Source organism: Setaria italica, chromosome IX (genome assembly GCF_000263155.2).
Source record: "Setaria italica strain Yugu1 chromosome IX, Setaria_italica_v2.0, whole genome shotgun sequence".
NCBI lineage: Eukaryota > Viridiplantae > Streptophyta > Magnoliopsida > Poales > Poaceae > Setaria > Setaria italica.
In genome coordinates, this window is record NC_028458.1 from 15,987,589 (window position 1) to 16,009,071 (window position 21,483).

Consider the following 21,483-nt stretch of genomic DNA (forward strand, 5'->3'; position numbering starts at 1 on the left):
GCTCGCCTCGCCGCTGAGAGCCTGAGACCAAATCCCAAATCCCGTTACGCAGCCGGACCACCACACACAAATACCGTTGCCGTCCCGTCCCCTCGCGCTCGGGTCCGTTCCTTCGTAAACCCAGTCCGGGAGGAGCGCCATGGGAGAAGAGACCCTCGTGGCCATGCCGCTCGCGCCCCACCACCACCACCACGCCCGCCTCGATGCGCTCCCACACCACGTCGCCCCCGCGCCGCCGCCGCAGCAGCAGGCGCCTCCGCCGGAGCCAACCGTCGCGGACAGCAAGGAGGAGGAACGGGATCGTGGCGTCGTCGAGCCGCCGGCGCCAGCCCCGCGGCCGGAGACCCCGCCGTCGCCCGGGCTCGCCGCCGCGGCGGGCGCCGGCGAGGTTGGGGACGTGTACTACGCGCGCAGGATGCTGCAGGGCGCGGTGCTGCGGCCGCCGCCGCACCTGCCGCAGCCCGAGGCGCCGCCGGGCCTGGCCAGGGCGCTCTCCGCGCCCGCGCCGCACGGCTACGCAGAGGAGGAGGCAGAGGAAACAGAAGCGGGAGGGAGACAGAGGCCCGTGGACCGGTCCGCCTCCGCGAACTCCGCCGCCGCCGCCGTCGCCGTGGACGTGGCGTCCATCGGGCGGTTCCTCCGCGACCGCCGCGCCGTGCTGTCCTCGGCCATCACCCGCCGCATCTCGTCGCTCAAGGAGTCCTCGGCGCCTCCCGCCGCGGCCGACACCTACGGCGTGCAGGAGATCCACCTGCCCAACGTGAAGGTCACGGTGCGCCTCAAGGACGCGATCGCCGCCGAGGACGACGACATCTCTCTGGCTGACAGCAACGACGACGGTGGGTACTCCTTCTCGGGCGGCCACATCAAGGGCCGGGTGAGCTTCTTCTCCCGCTCGGGCTGCCGCGACTGCGCCGCCGTGCGCGCCTTCTTCCGGCAGTCCGGCCTGCCCTACGTGGAGATCAACCTGGATGTGTTCCCGGAGCGCGAGGCCGAGCTGGCCTCCCGCGCGGGCGCCGCTGCCCGGGTGCCCCAGATCTTCCTCAACGAGAAGCTCCTGGGCGGGCTCGTCGTGCTCAACTCCCTGCGCAACAGCGGCGAGTTCGAGCGCCGCGTGCGCGACCTCGCGGGCCGGCGGTGCCCCGACTCGGCGCCCCGGATGCCCGTGTACGGGTTCGACGACGACGCCGGCGGCAAGGAGGGGGAGGAGGCCGAGGACGCCATGGTGGGCGTCGTGAGGGTGCTGCGGCACCGGCTGCCGATCCAGGACAGGTTCGTCAGGGTGAAGCTCGTGAAGAACTGCTTCTCCGGCGCCGACATGGTCGACGGCATCGTGAACCATCTGGAGTGCAGCAGGAAGAAGGTGAGTCGCCGTACATCCTAGATTGCCATTGCTGCTGCTTCATCGTTTGACTTTTTACTCGTTGGGTGCTTCGGTGCATGCTGCTTGATCTTTGTTTATGCATGGATGAATAGTGGTCGTGAACTAGTAGTTAATATAAGGGGCTTGATTTGGGAATAGTTGACGGGTGTAGGGGGAGAGTGTCATTTGTTCCCATTATAATGCGTTAGCATTAGTAATTTCTTTTATTCGGCTTCTGCCGTGTTGGATACAGTAAGTTTAAGATAGGCAGACCTCATATCGTCTTGGGCTGATGGGATTCTTCGGAGAACCTCATCGTGCTATTTTTTTCGAATCAAACACGGCTTAGTTTTAGGAGTAGTAAATAGAGTACATTTAAATGCCTTCTGATATAAAAATATAAATAAACAGTTTATCTGTATGGAGGGGGCAATGCAAAATGGCAATTAGGCATGATGGCCAACCAGAATTCAATGCTCTTAAGTTAGGCCATGTATGGCATCTCAGGGCAACAAAAATGCAAAAGAAAACTCAAGCATGTCGCGGCATTTCTAGTTAGGCTTGCATTTTTAAGAAGCTGCAAGCACGCACAGGCAAAAGAAAGTGTAGAAAATGCAAAAGTAATATTAACCCCTTAAGCCCATGGCTCCTTAAGTTCCAAATAAAATTGTACAAAATGGATCGCGGAAATGGGATGTGTCGGCGTCGCTCCATTCAGGATTGAGGCCCAGTGCTGTTCCAAATAAAATTGAAAACCATGCGGGGGTGGGAAAATGGATCGATGATGGAAAGAAGTCAAGAACGAGAGAGATCATCACACGGCCATACGAAATACGGAGAAAGCGAGGGGCCCGGGCGCAAAACTCGCCCTGAGATCGCGTCACGTGCGGCGGGCGTGTGGGGGAGCGTTACGTGCTGCCGTGCCGAACCGGTCCGCGGGTCCCCCCCCCCAAACCCAATCGCCCTGCCCGCTCGGCCTGGTTTTCCCGCGGCGCAACCGCAAGGTGCGGGGTGGGCACTGGGCAGCAGAGGCGACCGGAACGGAGCGGCGCGGCGGGGGAGACACCGACACCCGCATGGCATGATGGCGTGATGACCGATCGATTCGTTCGGCTGGTTTGGTTCGTTGCGGCCGGGCCCCACCGGCGCGAAACCGCCCCGTCGATCGCGTTCGCGTCCGCGCCTCGCGCGCGCACGCCTTGACCAATTCTGCCACCCCGGCCCAACCATTTCCAATCCCATTTTTTCGCCGATCGCCGGTGAATGATCGTCTCGTACGATACGATACGAGAGATGGCTCCAAGGCGCCCCCGTAGACGTGGCTAGGTGCAAGTCGGGTCCTGATCATATCATCGCATGCGGATGATGGGAGCCGGTCGGTCGTGCTCAACTGTACAAGTGAGATTGTGTGCCGACCACGTTGCTTTCCAGCCTTGGAGTACAATTGTTACTACTCACGCGGTCACCATGACACGATCCGACCTTCGTGAGTACTACTACCCCTTCTGATTGGCCTACGTGCTAGGAGAAGAGAGGATTTTATTCCCTGCACAAATCTTCTTCGTACTAAGATTGTTTTTTCCACGCCTGCTTGACCTAATCTTTGAATGAGTGGGAATAAATTGTTCTATCAGATCATGAGTAGGAACTATGAACGTGATTGGGGTGGTGATTCGATTACGTGACAACTGGGGGGCAAAAAAGGTTAAACTGCTGAAATAGAAGGCTGGGACTTACGATTTGCTCTTATGAGTCTTAGTGGATGAACGGAAAGCAGAGGCCAATAAGGTCATCGAGTCGCTGGTGCTTAAGCACCGGCCCAACAATTGATCGGGTGGGTGGGTTCCGGTCCCCTAATTTTCCTCTACGAAATTTGACTTCGGCTCCGTGTTGCCGTCCCTGTCCTATCTAGTCGCTGTCATGGTTGCATCCGCACCACCTGACGGATTTTTCGGCGTGCAGATTCAGAGTGTGGTGGACGATGAACTTGAATAGTGTAGTTTGTCTTTCGTCCTTTTTATTATCATCATGGTTTTGGATAAGAACCTTTGGTGCTAAGGTTGAAGGCGTCGTTCACGAATCTTGTGGGTTGATTTCGTCAGCAAGTTATCTTCTGGTCTGAAGAACTCCATTGCATGTTTTTATCAAACCAAATTAGACAGGAAGCAAATTAGCTGCTGGCCAAAGCCTCATCTTGGCTGACTTGTAAGGGTAGGATCAGGCGACAATGAGACCGTCCACTGTTCTTTGCACATTAACAACTGTCAACTGACGGTTAAGACGGTTAACTGACCAAGGGAAAACCCTACGTGTCTCCTCTTTTTCTATCCCCAAAAAACTGGCCAAAAAGGCTCAACCGTGCGCATACTGAATGTCTTGGTGCAGCCATATTCTCGTGCTGAATGATGATCATCCACTGTCTCTGCACCCTTGATCTAATATTAGAGTAGCAACTGACAGCTACGCAACTGTTGTTTGTAGGCGGTGGAGATAGGAAAGGAGCTCGCGAGAAAGCACTTCATCCACCATGTCTTCAGGTCAGCGCACCATCCATCCATAGCAGTTACTGTACCAAACATTCAGCTCGCGACCTGCTCTCGCAAATTGCAACGTCATTCAGCTCACGGGTCCATGATACCGTGTTGCGTGCAGGGAGAACGACTTCGAAGACGGCAGCCAGAACCTGTACCGGTTCCTGGAGCACGACCCTGCCGTCCCCAAGTACTACAACTTCCGGGGCTCCACCAACGACGGCGAGCCCAAGCCGGCGGCCGCCGTCGGGCACAGGATGACCAAGATCATGCTCGCCATCCTGGAGGCCTACGCCTCCGACGACCGCCGCCACCTCGACTACAGCCGCATCGCCGCCAGCGAGGAGTTCAGAAGGTGGGAAATGCATGCAGCGTGATCTCGCAGCTCTGCTTGCGCTACTCAGAATCTCAGGATCACGTCAGTTCAGGCAATGTCAGTGGGTTACTAACGATATATCCTTTTTGGTGTGTCAGGTACGCGAACCTGGTGCAGGAGCTCCAGCGGGCGGACATGACCGCGCTCCCGGCGGAGGAGCGGCTGCCGTTCTTCCTGAACCTGCACAACGCCATGGCCATCCACGCCGTGATCCGGGTCGGCCAGCCAGGGGCCGTCGACCGGCGGCCCTTCTTCTCCGACTTCCAGTACATCGTCGGCGGGCAACCCTACTCCCTCGCGGCCATCAGGAACGGCATCCTCAGGGCTAACCGGCGGCAGCCATACACGCTGGCTAAGCCGTTCGGCTCCAACGACAGGAGGCTCGAGGTACGTGTGCGGTCCATTCAGTTCAGTTGCCATCAGCGCTGCAGCTCTGCAATGCTCCGTTAGGTGTAATCACCCATCAGTAATCATCGGTGCACTGAATAATCGTGCAGCTCGCGCAACGGAGGGCGAACCCGCTCGTGCACTTCGCTCTGTGCGACGCGACGCGGTCGAGCCCGATCGTTCGTTTCTACACGACGCAGAGCGTGGAGCCGGAGCTCCGGCACGCGGCCAGGGAGTTCTTCCTCCACGGCGGCGTGGAGATCGACCTGGAGAGCCGGACCGTCCACCTCACCAGGATCGTCAAATGGTAAGAGCTCTGCACTTCTCTTTGGCAGGTCGCTCTGCTTCAGTTCATGCTCAGATGTCACAACAGACAGCTAGTTTGCCCATGGGTTCGGTGGGCAGCTCTTGTGATTTCATTTCAAGAAGAGATTGGGATCATTCATGACCGATGTGGTGTTTTTCAGGTACAGCGCTGACTTTGGGCAGGACAGGGACATTCTCCGGTGGCTCCTCAACTACTTGGACCCGACCAAAGCCGGGCTCCTGACGCACCTCCTGAACGATGGCGGCCCGATCAACGTCTCCTACATGAACTACGACTGGTCTCTGAACGTCTGAGCAGAATCCACCCGGCGAAGTCTTCTTGTCCGTACAGTTGGTAAAGCCTTGTGGCCTTGTGGGCGTGCCACGACCCACGATACAGTCAGAGTTGCAGTCAGTGGGATTAGCAATTGGCCAATGGCCAATAGGGCGAATCACTGAGCATAGATTGCATCAGGATATGGAGCTTAATCGGTAAGGGAGCGTGGACATGTATATATAGCATTGTGAACTCCGATAGGGAAAGAAAAAGAGTAGGTTTACGCGGGGAAATGGTGAAGAGGTGTATGCATTTTGTGTCGCATTGTTCGTATTGAAAAGGTGTATGCATTTTGGTAATGGTGAAGTGACGCAGAACATTTTGAAGTTTGATGATGTATGTATGTGCATTTAAGCTTTCACTTTTTTTTTTTGGGAATCGAAGTGTTGGAGTTCTATCAAATATGTGTACACACCGTGCGAATTACTATACCTCGCATATATTTTACTTTTTATTAATGACTGCCTCCAAATAGAATCTAAAATGCATGAGCTTATGAGCAGATAAAACTAAGGGAGTGTTTGGATCTTTAGTCCCGACTAAAATTCATGTCACATCGAATATCCGGAGATTAATTAGGAGGACTAAACATGAGCTAATTATAAAACTAATTATACAGATGGAAGCTAATTCGTGAGACGAATCTATTAAGCCTAATTAATCCATCATTAGCACATGTTTACTGTAGCATCACATTGTCAAATCATGGACTAATTAGGCTTAATAGATTCGTCTCGCACATTAGTCTCCATCTGTGCAATTGGTTTTGTAGTTAGTCTATGTTTAATACTCCTAATTAGTATCTAAATATTCGATGTGACATGAATTTTAGGAGCTCCTAGAGAACCAAACACCCCCTAAGTACTTGTGGGTCCCCTTTGGCACACCTTGTGCTGACTCGGGCTTTAGCATTCGGTACTGTTGCGTGAAGCAGATCGAGAAAGAAAATGAATTAAGGGAAGGGTGAAGCCGGTGAAGCTAGTTTTTTTTACTTCACCGGCTTTCTGCTACAAATATGCTACAGTGCAGAAGCCAAAGCACCCGTAAGCTGTGCTAAAGGGGACTGTAGTTGTAGACCATGAGTCGAGCACCATGTACTCTCAGGCTTAGAATAGATTTTCACCCCTACTATGTTTTTTTGGAGTGGTTGTATATATGCAATTGTTCTCAGCTCATGTTATATATTTTTAAATGATTTATAAAGGAAGCGATGAGGACCACTAGGTTGTATTTATAAAAGAACAATCAAGTCGGCACATAAAAACACTGAAAATGTCATGTGCAGAAATCATAGGGAGTGAGGAAAAGGAGACGAGGGGGATGGAGATGGTGATGGTAGGGTACTAGGTTGCTTGGGAGCAGCTATGGAGGATGGCAGCTGCCCTAGGGTAGGGGGACAACGATGATAGTGAACAAAAAACTAGGAAGAAGGAAAAATTAAACTAATTGACTTTACCCATAGGACACAATATATTGATTATTAATAAATATAATCCGATTTAATTACATCCATATACTCAAATAATATATTCCTAAATTTTTATCTTTGTGGGGGCCTCTCCAGTCTAAATAACTAATCGGACAATTGTTTTGACACTTCCAACAGCCTTAACTTTTTAAACAATTATATATTTCCTCCATCCCAAAAAGAATACTGACTCTAGCTATGAATCTGTTTAAGCACTTGTTCACGTTCATGGTCATAATTGCATTCTTTTTGGACGGAGTGAGTATTTCTTTTTAATGCAACAAAATATCCGTATTATGATGCCAGAAAGCACTCAATAAACATTTATTTTACTTCCTAAGTTTTTTTTATAATAGAGGGATAGGGAGATGATACCGGTGGAGATGCTCATTTAGGACTTGCTCGGGTGTGGTGGAGATAGGAGGCAGAGGCCAGAGGGGAAACTCCAACTTTGCTTAATGGTCTTTTCTCTATAAGTTGGTACCTATGACTTTATTTTTTGAGATGTATCAAAGACTAGAAACTATAGATTGGTTCTTACTCTCAATAAAATCCTCCTAAATTATCTCGCAATAAAACGCAATGAATAGAACTGGGCTAATTAGAAATCCCTTGACCTAAATTATCTCGTTGTTAGACCAGCTGGCCCACCATCCAAAACAACTCGCAGGCCACTTGGGCTCGGCCCTTCCGTCGGTTATAGGAAATTTTCATTTAGATAGACAGAAAAAGTGATCATATCCTGAACCAGGAAACATTAAGATATTTTTTTCTCGAACAAGATTGTAGTACGTACACTTGATGCAGCAGAAAGATCGCACGTACCCGTTTGTCCAGTACGCTGCAGCAGTACAGGCTCACCCTCAAGGACAGTTTTCCAGTAGCATTCAGACATCCAGCGCTCCTGATCTTATCGGCAGCACAAGCTCATATCTGTCGGAAAAGGAAAAACTGTCCTGAATAAATCTGTCAGAAACGAGGTTTGATTTTTAAAGGGTTGCTTCACAGCTGTAACCTGAACAAAATCGAGGTACCATAATCTTTCTCTATCAGCTACTGAAGCAGATACAAGAATGGTTGGAGATAACTCGCCACTTGCAGCCTTCAATACCGATCGATTTTCCCTGCATGGCTGCATCCGCCGGCAGCCCAGACTCAGGGACAATGCCGGTACCAAAAACCGATGCCTTACCACTCGCCATCAGGAGCGCTCCAAAAATAGACCCATCAACTAGTATGCAAGGCTCTTGCTCATAGACTCAGAGTCATATCGCATCGCAAGCCCAGGCCTATAAATACATGGGTCATGGGACATGGCACCAAGCCACCAAGTGACTGTATCGCCATGGCAGCTTCTTGCTGCCCCGGCCATGGACGATTCTGCCTCATCCTCCTGCTTGCTGGTGCTGCGGTTGCATCATCTGGGTCTGGATAGCTCATCAGACTGTGTGTCGTCCTGCTGCATCTCATGCTTTGCATATTGTTCGTCCTTTTGTTTCACTAACTGGATTAAGTACCTTTTTCGCAAAAAAAAAAAGGATTCAATTACCTTTTGGCACTTCTCTTTTTTTTTTCAAAAAAAAAGGGTTTAGGGTTAGTTCGTATGAATTCTGTTTCCTTTTCCTCCACGTTTTGGATGAATTGGTTTCCTTACGGCCATTAATCGACAAGAGACTTGCGACTTGTGAATTCACTAACTGCTACTATACAAACAAATATCTGAATGGATATAAAACAAAACAATAAAGATTCAATAGCAACTTATATGAAGCTTGTGGTTAAGTTATTCTCCAGCAACTTTTAACTATGCGTGGCCACATGAAGAATCCAGAGCCATGCACAGCTCTTACAACGAGCCACGAATATTCATAGAAGTGCAATAATGTATAAAGTGAAGAGATGTGTTACGGTGCTTGGAAGATGCCTCGGTTACCTCCTCTCAAAGAACCTGTTCAGAGTTCAGTGCAATTGAGGGAGAAGTTTTGTAAACATGGCTAGTTAGTACTTGTCCAGAGTTAACTGTCAGTGACACATTCCCCTCGTCCCGCGACTCATCTCGAGTCAAAATGATCTCATCTGAATTGCGTGAAAATCAATCGAAGTAGCTCTTAATATTCTGGACTGGAAGTTTTGTACTAGAATTTGATTCCGACTTCAACCGAACACTCTGTCTGAAAACTCAGAGCACAAACACGGCGCCGCGACGGGCACGAGGATGCCGATCGTGCACCAGCTCGGCCCGTGCTCGCCACTGGCTGACAAGCACGGGAAGGCGCCTTCCCACGAGGAGATCCTCGCCGCGGACCAGCCGCGCGTCGAGTACATCCACCGCCGTGTGACCGAGACCACCGGCCAGGTGAGACCGAAGCGCGCGGCGCCGCCGTCCGCGCCGTCAGTCCAGCTCCAGCCCACTCCGCTGTCGTCGTCCGCCGCGTCAGCGAAGCTTCTGGCGTCATCCGGAAACGCGGTGGGCACGGGCAACTACGTGGTGACCATCGGGCTCGGCACGCCGGAGGAGCGGCTCACGGTGGTGTTCGACACCGGCAGCGACACGACGTGGGTGCAGTGCCAGCCGTGCGTGGAGTCCTGCTACCCGCAGCAGGAGCCGCTCTTCACACCGGCCAAGTCGTCCACATACGCCAACATCTCGTGCTCGTCGTCCTACTGCTCCGACCTCGACATCCGCGGGCTGCGGCTGTTCTGGCGGCCACTGCCTCTACGGCGTCCGGTACGGCGACAGCTCCTCCACCGTCGGCTTCTACGCCCACGCACCCTCACGCTAGCCTCCGACGCCGTCAAGGTACTTGTTTCTCTTTCTCTATACGTGCGGGAACCGTAACAGCTGCGGGCTGACGTGTGCAGGCCGATGGCACGTGCGCGTGTGTGCTGCGTGCAGGAGTTCAGGTTCCGGTGCGGCGAGGACAACCGCGGGCTGTTTGGGCGGTCGGCGGGGCGGATGGACCTCGGCCGCGGCAAGACGTCGCTGACGGCGCAGGCGCGTGACAAGTACGGCGGCGTGTTCTCGTACTGCCTCCCGGCGGCACAGTCCGGGACCGGGTTCCTGGACCTCGGCCGGCGGCGAACGCGCGCCTGACGCCGATGCTGACCGACAAGGGCCCCACCTTCTACTACGTGGGGCTGACTGGCATCAAGGAGGACGGGCGCCCGCTGCCCATCCCGGAGTCCTTCTTCTTCGCCGCCGGCGCGCTCGTGGACTCCGGCACGGTGATCACGCGCCTGCCACCCAAGGCGTACTCGCCGCTGCGGTCGGCGTTCGCCAAGGCCATGGAGGATCTGGGCTACAAGAAGGCCCCCGGGGTCTCGATCCTGGACACCTGCTACGACCTCGAGGGGGGCGAGGGCAAGGCGCTCCCCGCGGTGTCGATGGCGTTCCAGGGCGGCGCGAGCCTGGACGTGGACGCGTCGGGGATCCTGTACATGGTGAGCGAGTCGCGGGCGTGCCTGGGGTTCGCGCCCAACAAAGACGACGCCGACATGGCCATCATCGGGAACACGTATGCAGCCGAAGACGCACGGCGTGCTCTACGATCTTGGCAACAAGGTCGTCGGCTTCGTCCCCGGAGCTTACTGATCTGTTGCCATTCACCACGCTGGTTTACATAGTACGTATTTGTTGAATAACTAGCCGAAAACCCATGCCGGCATCGTCACACAACTACAAGCATCAAGCATGACGTGACCCAATAGTATGTGTGCGCTTGGCTATGCAAACAAAAAATAAGATAGCACCGAGTTGGATATGATCTAGAAGAACGCAAAGAAATAAAACCAGCATCGAGCAGACAATTGTAGCAGCTGGATGGTTGATTGCAACAGAATTTGGGATGTAGCTAAACCGCCACTTGTTTTCTTGTCTACGGTACATGTGCAAAGAAAAGCGATCCTTGTGAGCAGAGGTGGAGCTCGACCAGAGATACAAAGGACCGATCCATGTAATTAAGCATTAGGGTGTGTTTGGTTGCATGCACCACATGATGCATGCATGGATGATCCTGGATGGGGTGGTTCAACCAATTTACTTGTACCATATGGTTCACTCTAATTAGTAGAATAATGTATTAAGTGGGATAGCCTCATCCTGGATGAGTTGGTCCAATTTACCCAACCAAACAAAAGATTATTATTATTTTGAATCATTTCATACATGAATCAAATGATATAACCAACCAAACACACCCTTAAACATCAATGTACAGTACCAACTTTACTGTATATTTAGGGCATGGGGGTCATGGCCCCCTTTAATTTCCACCCTGCTTGTGAGAAATGTAAAAAAAAAACATACGTACTACACAAACCAATTGATGACCGTGGACAATTTGTTGAAAAGGAATATAATTAAACCGGCTACCTGTCAGTTTTGCAATGAATATGAAACCATCTAGCACCTCTTCTTTAAATGTGTAGTACTCTCTCCATCCCAAATTACAATTTATTTTGACCTTTATAGATAACATCACTTTTGCGCCATGCACCTATATATATCTAGATATATAGCAAAGTGATATATGTAGAAAAGTTAAAACGAATTGTAATTTAGGATGGAGGGAGTAACTAAGAGGATGTGGATGTATGTAAAATCTTTTGCTGAGGTACAGATTGGATCCTATCTGGATATGCCTAGTAAATGGCCATGTGGTAAAAAAATTTGACACAATCAACAGCATCTCTGCTGGAGTATGTTGGTGTTTGTGGCTAACTAGAAATGATATGATCTTTCGAAAACAAGCTTGGAGAGATATAAAGATGGTGGTGAGAAAGATGTGGAGGTGTACAACAACCTGGAAGCCGATGTTCAAGGGAGCACTGGAGGAGGATATAGGCCGATGGTGCAACTTCCTGGGGGCAGCCCTCTCGACCCCCTTGGAGATCGACGTTTAATGAAGAAATTCAAGTTGGGCACAGGGTGGCTGCATATCTGAAAACGATGCCCTGATGGAGAGCTACTGATTTATCGTAACACGAATAAAATCTAGCATGCAATTCTCTAACATACTAGACAATAGCAAGCACAACTTCATGATCTCAAAAAATATGCTAAAATAACAGATCGGATTACGGCGTACGTACTTAGCGGGTGCAGCTGTGATGACAAGCGGTGCTGACGGAACAATGACGGTGTTGCGGATGGAGCACAACAAATGACTTCGAAGATGATGGTACGCCGCAACGCCAGACTTGGACGGAGGACGAGCCGTGGTGAAGATCTTGAGCAGTCGAACGGAGCGCTTCCCAAAAACCTTATTCGCCTTCTCCCAGTCCAGGATCACAAGAGCGAGAGGTTCCGAAGACCTGCTCTCCCGTTCGCCGGTGCACGCCTGCGCTCGAGATGGAGTAGACTACGGTGGCAGCACACCCTAACTCGATTAGATGTGTTTTCGATAGAGGATGGTAGGTCATATATATAGGAAAACCCACGATCTCACGTCACGATTGTGATCCAACCGATTAGGCTTCCATATATCTCACTAACTTAAAGGCCAAGTAATTAAAAAATAAAACGATAAAAGGAAAGCGCACCACCGCAAGGCTGGAGGTCGGATTTCGGTGGACCATTCACGCAGGTGTCACACGCCCGCGCCCTTCGCCCCGCCTAGCCCGGCGAGGCGTGGTGTGGTGAGCAAGCGCATGCGTGTGGAGCTTTCCTTCTCTCCCCACATATATAGGTTGGAGGAGTGGAGACAACCTTCATATTTATGTTGGCCATCGTTCTCCTCCACTAGTAATGTAGGACTAAAGGTTTGCACCACTCCAACCACTTGTTCATGCCCACACGACCTTTGAGATTTATTTGGAATTTCTGAAATTGCAATGGGCCAAGCTCATTATTTCATCAATCCCCCACCAGATCTCAAATGTCCATAAGAGATTTTGCCTGTTTCTCATTGCTGTTTATATACCAGCGTTTCAGTAAGGACTGTTAAGTTGAGCTCTTACCTAGAGCTTCAAGCTACATTCATCCACAACTTGACAATGGACTAAGCCTTGAATTGCAAGTTTTGTGCAGATAAGTTTCACTCAAAGTCGGAACTAATACCTGGCTACCAGTAGCCTACCCCGCGGGTGGAGCATATTCGTCATACTCCTTGGTCTCTTCATGAGATTACTAGAGATCACCCACGTCTCATAGACTGTGATGTTCTACAGTCGGGCTCATATAGGTGTGTTCTTTCAAGAATGCTCTGTAGGACAACATCTTCGCTTAATCAAGCTAATAGAAGAACATTAAAGCATATTGCTAACCTTCCTTACAACATTTGAGAGTATTGCATCTTTACATAAAGAGGGTTTAATAATTACTCTCCTCAGTCAACCGGCAACTTGTTTTTCCCAAATCCTAATTCATGGATCTTTCTCCCAGATCTTTCACATCAAAGTTCTGTGATAGAAAAGACTTAACCTCATTGATCACATCAATGTTTGTGCCAAAGATCAGTATGTCATCCACGTACAAGCATAAAATAACCCCTTCACCCCCACCATGGCGATAGTACACAGATCTATCAGCCTCGTTAATGACAAAAAGCCCGCAGACGTTAAGTTCTGTCAAACTTATCATGCCATTACTTAGGTGCTTGTTTCAGACCATACAAAGACTTCAACAACTTACACACCTTATTTTCTTGACCCTTCAGCACAAATCCGTTAGGATTATCCATATAGATCTCATGATCCAACTCTCCATTTAAAAAAGCTATCTTTACATCCATCTGGTAGACGATAAGACTACGCCCGCACCCTTCGCCCCAGCCCGGCGTGGTGTGGTGTGGCAAGTCAGCGCGCGCGTGTGGAGCTTTCATTCTCTCCCCACACACATAGCTTGGAGAAGTGGAGACAACCTCCATATTTATGTTGACCATCCTTCTCCTGCACTAGCAATGTGGGACTAAAGGTTTGCGCCACTTCAACCACTTGCTCATGCACACATGGACCTTTGAGATTTATTTGGAATTTCTAAAATTGCAATAGGCCAAACCCATTATTTCATCATTTTATGTTTCCTGTTTTCATTTTGCCCATCTCGGACGTTAATGTAATGCCTACCGGCAGTGCTCTGCTTGATGCTGCGGGTAGCCTCACGAACGAGTGCTGATCCGGTCTGTAATACGCTTAAACGCTGAACACTGCGCTCTGTTTGCCTTGTTTTTCATTATGAAAAATGGGGCAGGGCTGTTATGCCTGTCCGCTCTAAAAAACTACACAAACCAACCATGTGAAAATAAGCACAAATAACTTCTTGGGAGCCAGCCGGCACAATTGCTTCATCTTTTGACATGGTTGAAGCGCAGTCGTGTGCTTTGTGTAGCCATGGATGTCCCGATCAAAGGTGCTGAACAAATGGCAAAAAAGCACAAGCTCGCATTACTAGGGATGCAATGCAAGTGGTGGCTCCAATTAGGTAGTAGTAAGTCGGCTAGCTAGTTTATTTTTGTCCCACTTCTCCAAATCCGGATTAGTTTATTTCAATGAATTTTGGGTCATTCGATCCAATGACTCGGAGCAAAACAAACTTTGCATACCTGCACATTACCATCAACTGAAGATGTACACGTTTTCAATCTCTATCTAACTATCTCTAATATTAAAGTGCGGTCGTTTTTTCCAACTGTCGGGTAGTTTTGAAAAAAAATCCTTTAACTTTTTTAATCAACCCACCGTCCTCTATCTCTAATATTAAAGTGCGGTCATTTTTTCCAACTGTCGGGTAGTTTTGAAAAAAAATCCTTTAACTTTTTTAATCAACCCACTATCCTTGGAGTTTTGACGATTTGCAAAAAAAGTACCTTTCTTCCTCGGCTGCGTGCATTTCAAAATTGGACAAGGATGACGATGAGGTTGTGCCGAGAAGCTCGAGGCGATGCTGTAGGCGAGGGCTGCTAGGGTAGGCAGATCCGCCAAAGAGGAGGCCAAGGCGACATGGGGAGGCCATCAGGCCAAGCGGTGTTGTAGGCGACGACGCTCAGGGCAAACGGATCCGGGGAAGAGAAGGCCAAGGTAACGCGGGGAGGTCAGGTGGCGCTGCGGGCGAGGAGCTCGAGTTCCGCCGACCACACGAGGTCCTCTGGCGGGATGAACTCCCCCAATCGGGTGAGCTCCAATGTCAGGACAAATTCCTTTTGCGAGGCGAGCTCCCTCCGTCCCTCGGCAGCCGCGCTTGTGTCGACGCGAACTGGAAAGGATAGCGACGCGGCTGGATAAGATAAGGCATGGGTGAAAGATTTTTACTGCACAGGCGGAAGGAGTTGAGGTGCGACGCAACATGTATAAAAATATAGGCATGACGCCATTAAAAGGAAAAAGAATAGCATGGAGTTTCAGTGGATTAACTGTGTTAATTCATCTCTGAACCAAAAGGATAAGAATGGACTAATCTCCCAATCAAATACAAAAGTCAGTCAGTGCAAGAAAGTAGTGGCTCTATTATTCAATACCGTTATGATAATATCTCCCTAATGACGAGGGATCGACTCATGTACCGGTGACTTGAGGATACAATAAAGTTATTTAGAGCTTAAAAAGACAAAAAGACAATTGTGAGCCGGTCATGTATTTTAATTTTTATGCCATGAAATTCAAAAGCAAAGCAAGACATACTACCACACGAGAATAGCATCGTGTACCACCTATGCCTACGTGGGTCGGCTATTAGAATCAGAAGTAGATTTTGCGAGCGACACATGCAGAGAAGAGTTGATATGAGTCACCCGCGCATTGCATGCTATTTGGGTTGAACAATAGGACTACGACGACTACGACTTTTAGAGTATGACGTTACACATAGATAAGCTCGTCGGGCCAGTGACATGTCACACAAAATTCTCATCAATTTAGACCAGAGACTAAAATTAGAGATAAGATCATATGATAGATCCTAAATAGTATATAACATTTACCTGTAATAACACACGGGCATATTTGCTACTTAACACTAAAATTGCAAGCGTGTGATTTAGCAATATAGGAGAGAGCGGCCAAACGGGAGGAACGGGGAAGAATATTTAGGGTGTGTTTGGTTGTATGCACCACATGATGCATGCATGGATGATCATGTATGGTGGGGTTCAACCAATTTGCTTGTACCATATGGTTCCTTCCTACTAGTAGAATAATAAATTAAGTGGGATGGCTTCATCATGAGTTGGTACAATTCACCCAACCAAATAAAATAATCATTACTCCCTACGTTCCAAATGGTAGGTCATTTTGACTTTTGCAGGTTCATAGATATTATTATGCACCTAGATATACACTATATCTAGATGCACAGTACTATCTATGAACTTAGAAAAGCTAAAACGACCTACGATTTGGAATGGAAGGAGTATTATTTTGAACCATTTCATACATAAATCAAACGGTACAAGCAACCAAACACATCCTTAGTAGACAACGATAGGTACCCCATCATCACATATTAAACATCTTAAAGATGGTCTTAGCTAAAATGACACTTACGATGGGAAGTTTGATTTCATAACACTTCCTCATTTTTAATATAATTTCGTTTTCTTTTCCATTGAAACTAATGTTTAGCGTGCCAAAACAGCAATTTTCTTAGCTTTGACGAGCTCTAAACGATTCCAGTCAACAGAATGGACTTGTACTGTTGTACACTTGTACACACAAAGCATGACGAAAAGAACACCGACTGAATAACAGAACAAACAGACTGGCCCAAAGAGAGGAGATTCCGGACATGCACAATAAGCGAGGCCCAATATCAGCCCATTCATTATCATCCGCCCGTCTCGAACGAGCGGCTGAGATCTCCCTCCCTACTGCGAAACCCTAGCCCCCCACACGGCCGCCTCCCTTGTAAACTCCCATCTCTCGCCTCCCCAGAACACTTGCTCTATTCCTCGCCCCCCGCCGCCGCCACAAACCAGCGCATAGCCGTCGCCGGAGGAGGAAGGAGCCACAGCCAGCAGCCATGGGTCGCGTCCGTACCAAGACCGTGAAGAAGACCTCCAGGCAGGTGATCGAGAAGTACTACTCCCGCATGACCCTCGACTTCCACACCAACAAGAAGGTGCTGGAGGAGGTCTCGATCCTGCCCTCGAAGCGCCTCCGCAACAAGGTGGCCGGCTTCACCACCCACCTGATGCGCCGCATCCAGCGCGGCCCGGTCCGCGGCATCTCGCTCAAGCTGCAGGAGGAGGAGCGCGAGCGCCGCATGGACTTCGTCCCGGAGAAGTCGGCGCTCGAGGTCGACCAGATCCGCGTCGACAAGGAGACCATGGAGATGCTCGCGGCCCTCGGCATGGCCGACCTCCCCGGCGTTGAGCTCCAGCCTGAGAACTCCAACGCCCCCGCCTTCGGCCGTCCGCAGTACGGTGGTCCCCGTCGTGACCGCGTCTAGGCTTCCGCGGGTCGCACTGGTTGCCTACATCTATGGTGATCTATGGTTTACTTCTGTGGCGATTAAGCTTTGGACCTATCTTTTATGTAAATCGGTCTGGTTGCGTGTGATGGACATCAGATTTATATTCTCGCGCTTTTGAAATCTTAAGCTATTTTATAAAGTACAATGAGACTTGCTACATTTTATGCTCTTTGGTTGCTTGTCAGCTTGAATATTTTGTTATGCGCAATAGAAGTATAGGTGCTTTTGCCATGGAAAATCGTTATTTTGTATCTTTTAGATCTAGAAACACATTTTGCTGTTGCTGTTAGGCCCATTTGTTGAGATTAAATTTGTTCAATTTCAGTTGTTCATTATACAGAACATAGATGTCTATATGTAGTTGTTAGCCAGGATCATTAGTGATATGGATGGATGGGTTCTTATCAATTCAACAATACTTGGTATACATCTAAAATGTAAATTGTCTGTTTTTGTTTACAACATTAAGCATGTTATAGGAACTTCTTACATTATGTTCTGGCAATTGCATTTTCACTTGCATCTTTGCCCAATGGGTGAACTCCATATTGTCGGCAATGTCTTCTTTTTGCTGCTTTGTTTCTTGGATAGGATACTTAGTTTGTGTCAAGCTAATAATTAAATTAACTTGTTGGTCATAAACTCAGTAGTAAGAATGAAATCTTCCTGTGGTTGTTTGTTAGTACACCACTAATTCAAGAGGTACAATTTTCTTTGCATACAACAGTGTTGAGTTGGTTTGACATGCAAAGTTTGCATGCAGCTATGCTTTCCTTTGTTCTTTTGTAATTGTTTTCTAGGATATGTACTTGTTTGAATTAGTCAGTTTAGAAGACATTGTTGCTTATTAATGTGTTGATGTTACATTCGCTAGTACAGAAACCTCTGCGGATAATTGATATTGCATTGGTAGAATATTGCTTATGTTTTATGAATATTGTTCATATTCGATGCTTTTCATCCAGAATTGAATTTTGTGCTGTCGATATTTTTGTTGTGTGGTGTGGGTTGATGTTCACAGTAGCTGCTGTCATTATAATTAAACTGGATCCGTTTTCATTGTTGATAGTAGCAATTAATTCTGTGTATGTTGCACTTCCTCAAAAAAATCTGTGTATATTGCTGGTGGAATTATCCGGTGCCTTTATTTTCTGTGTATGTTGCCTTTGCTTGATGCCATATAATCGCATGGGGTTAGTTCGACACAGTTTTATGAACACTGAAAAATATTCGGTTTTCCCAAGCATGTTTTGCATACATTATTGCTTCGAATTGTTGTGCAATGACTAGAACAAACTTAACAAAATTTATTGTGTTTGCCTTTGAGGAATCTGTACGTTGAAATACCAGCTCCTGCTATATGTGATCTATGTTGAGTATGATGTAAATCTGTGTCTTGGTCTAAGGAGTGAAGAAATCATGTTTGTTGCTGGCATTCCCTTAGAATTCTGGGGTTTATTTCTTGCCAGCGACAATGCTCCCTCGATTTTGCTCATTATATTGTGACATGGGCGATGCTTGTGCGCTGCGTGTTTGTGATTAGGAACTGGAGCTGGATCATTTGGGTCTTGTGTGTAGCTCTTGGATTCTGCCGAAATGTAAGCCTATTTGCAAGTCCGGCAGCATCAGAATGTAAGAGTCGAGCTGTGTCTGGCTCTTGTTTGAATACCTGAAGTTGTATCCAACCAATGAGGACCAATTATAACGCTATGATCAGCATAGTTTTACCGCGCTACGTGACTCTTATGGATGAACTCCGAACTTTACCCACATGGTTCGTCCGTTCTTTCATTCTTCTGTGTAGTAACTTTCTGCACTAACCGGTTGCGCAGACCTGTAGATTGACACAAAGAAAAAACTGGATCTATGCCATTATAATTTTCACATTTCCGAGCCACGCAACTACTGTACAAGTCAACATATGTCATTTTCTACGTCTTTTGGACCATTGGACCCACGCACAGGTCGCCGTATTTTTGTATAGACTAGAATACCCTCCTACAACTCTATCTCCATCTCACTTACGTGTGGGTCCCACGCATCATCTCCTTCCTCCCTCCTTCCCACCTCCGCCTCCCTACCACCGGCACACCTCCCCTTTCCCTCTCCTTCTGCACCTGGGCCATGGAGCCACCGGCGCCGGAGCTCGCGCTCACCCGCGCTGGAGCTCGAGCCCGCGGTGGTGCATTTGGGCGACGAAGCTTGGCGGCGGCGCTTGACTCCGGCGAGCTCAAGATGCGGCTTCGGTCCATGGGTCAAGACAAGGACGGGGTAGATGGGAGGAAGGAGAGGCGGAGGTCATGCCATGCCGCAGCAGGGTGCAGGGAACCCACCATCCACCGTCCACCAGGCCTCGCCGTGGGTGCCGTTGCCTGGCCGCCGCCGTCCATCCTCCCATAGCTGTCGCCTGTCGGACGAAGATGATGACATATGGGGCCCACACGCCAGCGACCGGGGGGGGGGGGGGGGGGGCGGTCGGTGTGGTGTGTGTTATTTGGGGCAATACTGAAGTACTGTGGTCTGCACGTGGGCTCAAAGGTGATCCGAGCGTAGAAAATGGCATGGTTCAAATTACGCGAGAATTGTAACGGCGTGATTCCTATATCGCGAACAGTAGTGGCGTGGCTAAAAAAAGTAAAAGTTATAATCACGGGCAAGCTAAACTGTGTCAAAACTTCGAGTTAAGATAGCTTTGTGGTTAGAGTTGGAAAACAATGTGTTCATGTTCAGCACATAGCTTAAAAAAAGGGATTATCTCGCAAAAGAAAAAAAATGGAGAATGTATCACACTTCTTTTTCCTTACGGGAAATCACACACTGTTTTTCATCAGAAAGCAAACCGGATACCTCATACCAACCTTCTGCTCTTTCTAGCGCCCACGGTAGGTTCCACTAGAATGGTTGCACTTGCACATTGACAATTCGAACACAACATTAATGTAAACTGGCTTGAAGCTTGTTGGGTTCAGGCGTTCAGCACAAGATGAAGTGCAAGTGCCACACTGCCACCATAGGGATTCAGTTGCAGGAACCTGCTAATTAAGTGAATCGGTGAGAAGAAAAACATCTCAGAGTAGAAGTGAAGAAAGACGTAAGACAATAAATTTACTGTGATTGCTAATGACTTTATTGGAATAAGACCTCTGGCTATTTGGTAATCTACTTATATCGACAGTTCACTACTATTTTGGCCGAAGAAACAAACCACAAGATATTTTGAGTGATACTTGATGCCTGATTGGTATGCATTCCATGTTCTGTTACGGTACATACCTGATACCAGCCATATCCACAGCAGTGAAAAAGTGAGCAGTGTAGGAGCTGAGAAGCCACAAATATTCTGATGGAAAAATGGATTACTCCTCGTTTCCAGCAGACAGCAGTGTATGAGCTGATATTAGCATGATGTAACTTACTCAAAAATACAAAACAAACAGAAAAACAGAGCATGCGCTATGAGGAGTATAAGGTACATGTTGCATGAAAAATAAATAAACCACAGGATATAAATTCAATAGGGAAAGTGGAAACAGGTTGAATAGTTCTTCACATACAAGAAATTATGTTACATTCAACCACCTGAATCAAAATATAGAACACAATTTTTTTGTGATGTGTGACCATCAACATAATATGGTGCAAACATGAGGTAAAGAATACAAGACATGTACCTTCTCATGGCATAGTTTTTCTCCATAAAAACTGTTAGAGTATACGTATGAGAATGAGGCCTCGTTTGATAGGGCTGCGGCTGTGGCTGAAACGGTTGTGGTTGTGGCTTCTTTGGTGAAATATTTTTTTTGCTTCGACTTGTCTGGATGAAAAAACGTTTGGTAAAATAGCTTCTCCTAACTGTGTAATATGGATAAAAATGTGAAGTGCTCATAATACCCTTTTTTTCCCTTTTCCCCCTTTTCTTCTTAATTCTTTTTTCCTTCGCTTTTATTCTCGTCTTATCCATTCTCTCTTTCTCCTCCATGCCTGCCGCCTCGCCTCTGCCGCACTTGGACACCACCTCAGCTCCCGGCCTCCCGCCGCCGGCTCACCCCCGGCCCCCGCCGCCAGCTCACCCCCGCCTCACCCCCGACCCCCGCCGCCAGTTCACCCCCGCCTCACCCCGACCTCCGCCTCCAGCTATCGGCCTTTCTCTTCTTTTCCTTTTCATTTGGACATCTTGCGGCCAGCCCTGCCGTCACGCATGCTGGTATCCCGCGGCACGAACCGCCCCACCTCTAGTGGATCATCGCCGGACGCCTCCGATTCTGGACATATAGGTTTCGTCGCCAATCTACAGGTCCGAACTTCAAGAG

At 48.7% G+C, this 21,483-nt stretch overlaps 2 protein-coding genes, 1 long non-coding RNA gene and 1 pseudogene across 3 annotated transcripts; 3 read left to right on the plus strand and 1 right to left on the minus strand.

Annotated features, from left to right (window-relative positions):
- On the plus strand, positions 1-5,676 carry LOC101780267. The gene is made up of 6 exons (XM_004982769.2): positions 1-1,363; positions 3,845-3,900; positions 4,016-4,249; positions 4,369-4,657; positions 4,768-4,964; positions 5,125-5,676. The coding sequence occupies exons 1-6, from the start codon at positions 140-142 to the stop codon at positions 5,276-5,278; spliced, it is 2,154 nt and encodes a 717-aa protein (XP_004982826.1). The 5' UTR covers positions 1-139; the 3' UTR covers positions 5,279-5,676.
- Positions 5,677-8,983: 3,307 nt separating this feature from the next.
- On the plus strand, positions 8,984-10,360 carry LOC101753811 (annotated as a pseudogene).
- Positions 10,361-16,598: 6,238 nt separating this feature from the next.
- LOC101779851 (40S ribosomal protein S17-3) lies at positions 16,599-17,342 on the plus strand. The gene has a single exon (XM_004982768.3). It carries the CDS (start codon positions 16,721-16,723, stop codon positions 17,147-17,149), a length of 429 nt encoding a protein of 142 aa, XP_004982825.1. The 5' UTR covers positions 16,599-16,720; the 3' UTR covers positions 17,150-17,342.
- Positions 17,343-19,848: 2,506 nt separating this feature from the next.
- Positions 19,849-21,211, minus strand: LOC111255917. Its single transcript, XR_002676070.1, has 2 exons — positions 20,447-21,211; positions 19,849-20,205 (listed from the first exon to the last, which is right to left on the minus strand). It is a non-coding gene; the product is annotated as an uncharacterized LOC111255917 (long non-coding RNA).
- Positions 21,212-21,483: the final 272 nt, after the last annotated feature.

Excerpts from the sequence above, each read along its gene's own strand:
- LOC101780267 (XM_004982769.2), top strand. The coding sequence starts at position 140 with ATGGGAGAAGAGACCCTCGTGGCCATGCCGCTCGCGCCCCACCACCAC. Across the intron at positions 4,658-4,767 it reads CCAACGACAGGAGGCTCGAG|CTCGCGCAACGGAGGGCGAA; the intron begins GTACGTGTGCGG and ends ATAATCGTGCAG. Across the intron at positions 4,965-5,124 it reads CTCACCAGGATCGTCAAATG|GTACAGCGCTGACTTTGGGC; the intron begins GTAAGAGCTCTG and ends GGTGTTTTTCAG.
- LOC101779851 (XM_004982768.3), top strand. The coding sequence starts at position 16,721 with ATGGGTCGCGTCCGTACCAAGACCGTGAAGAAGACCTCCAGGCAGGTG.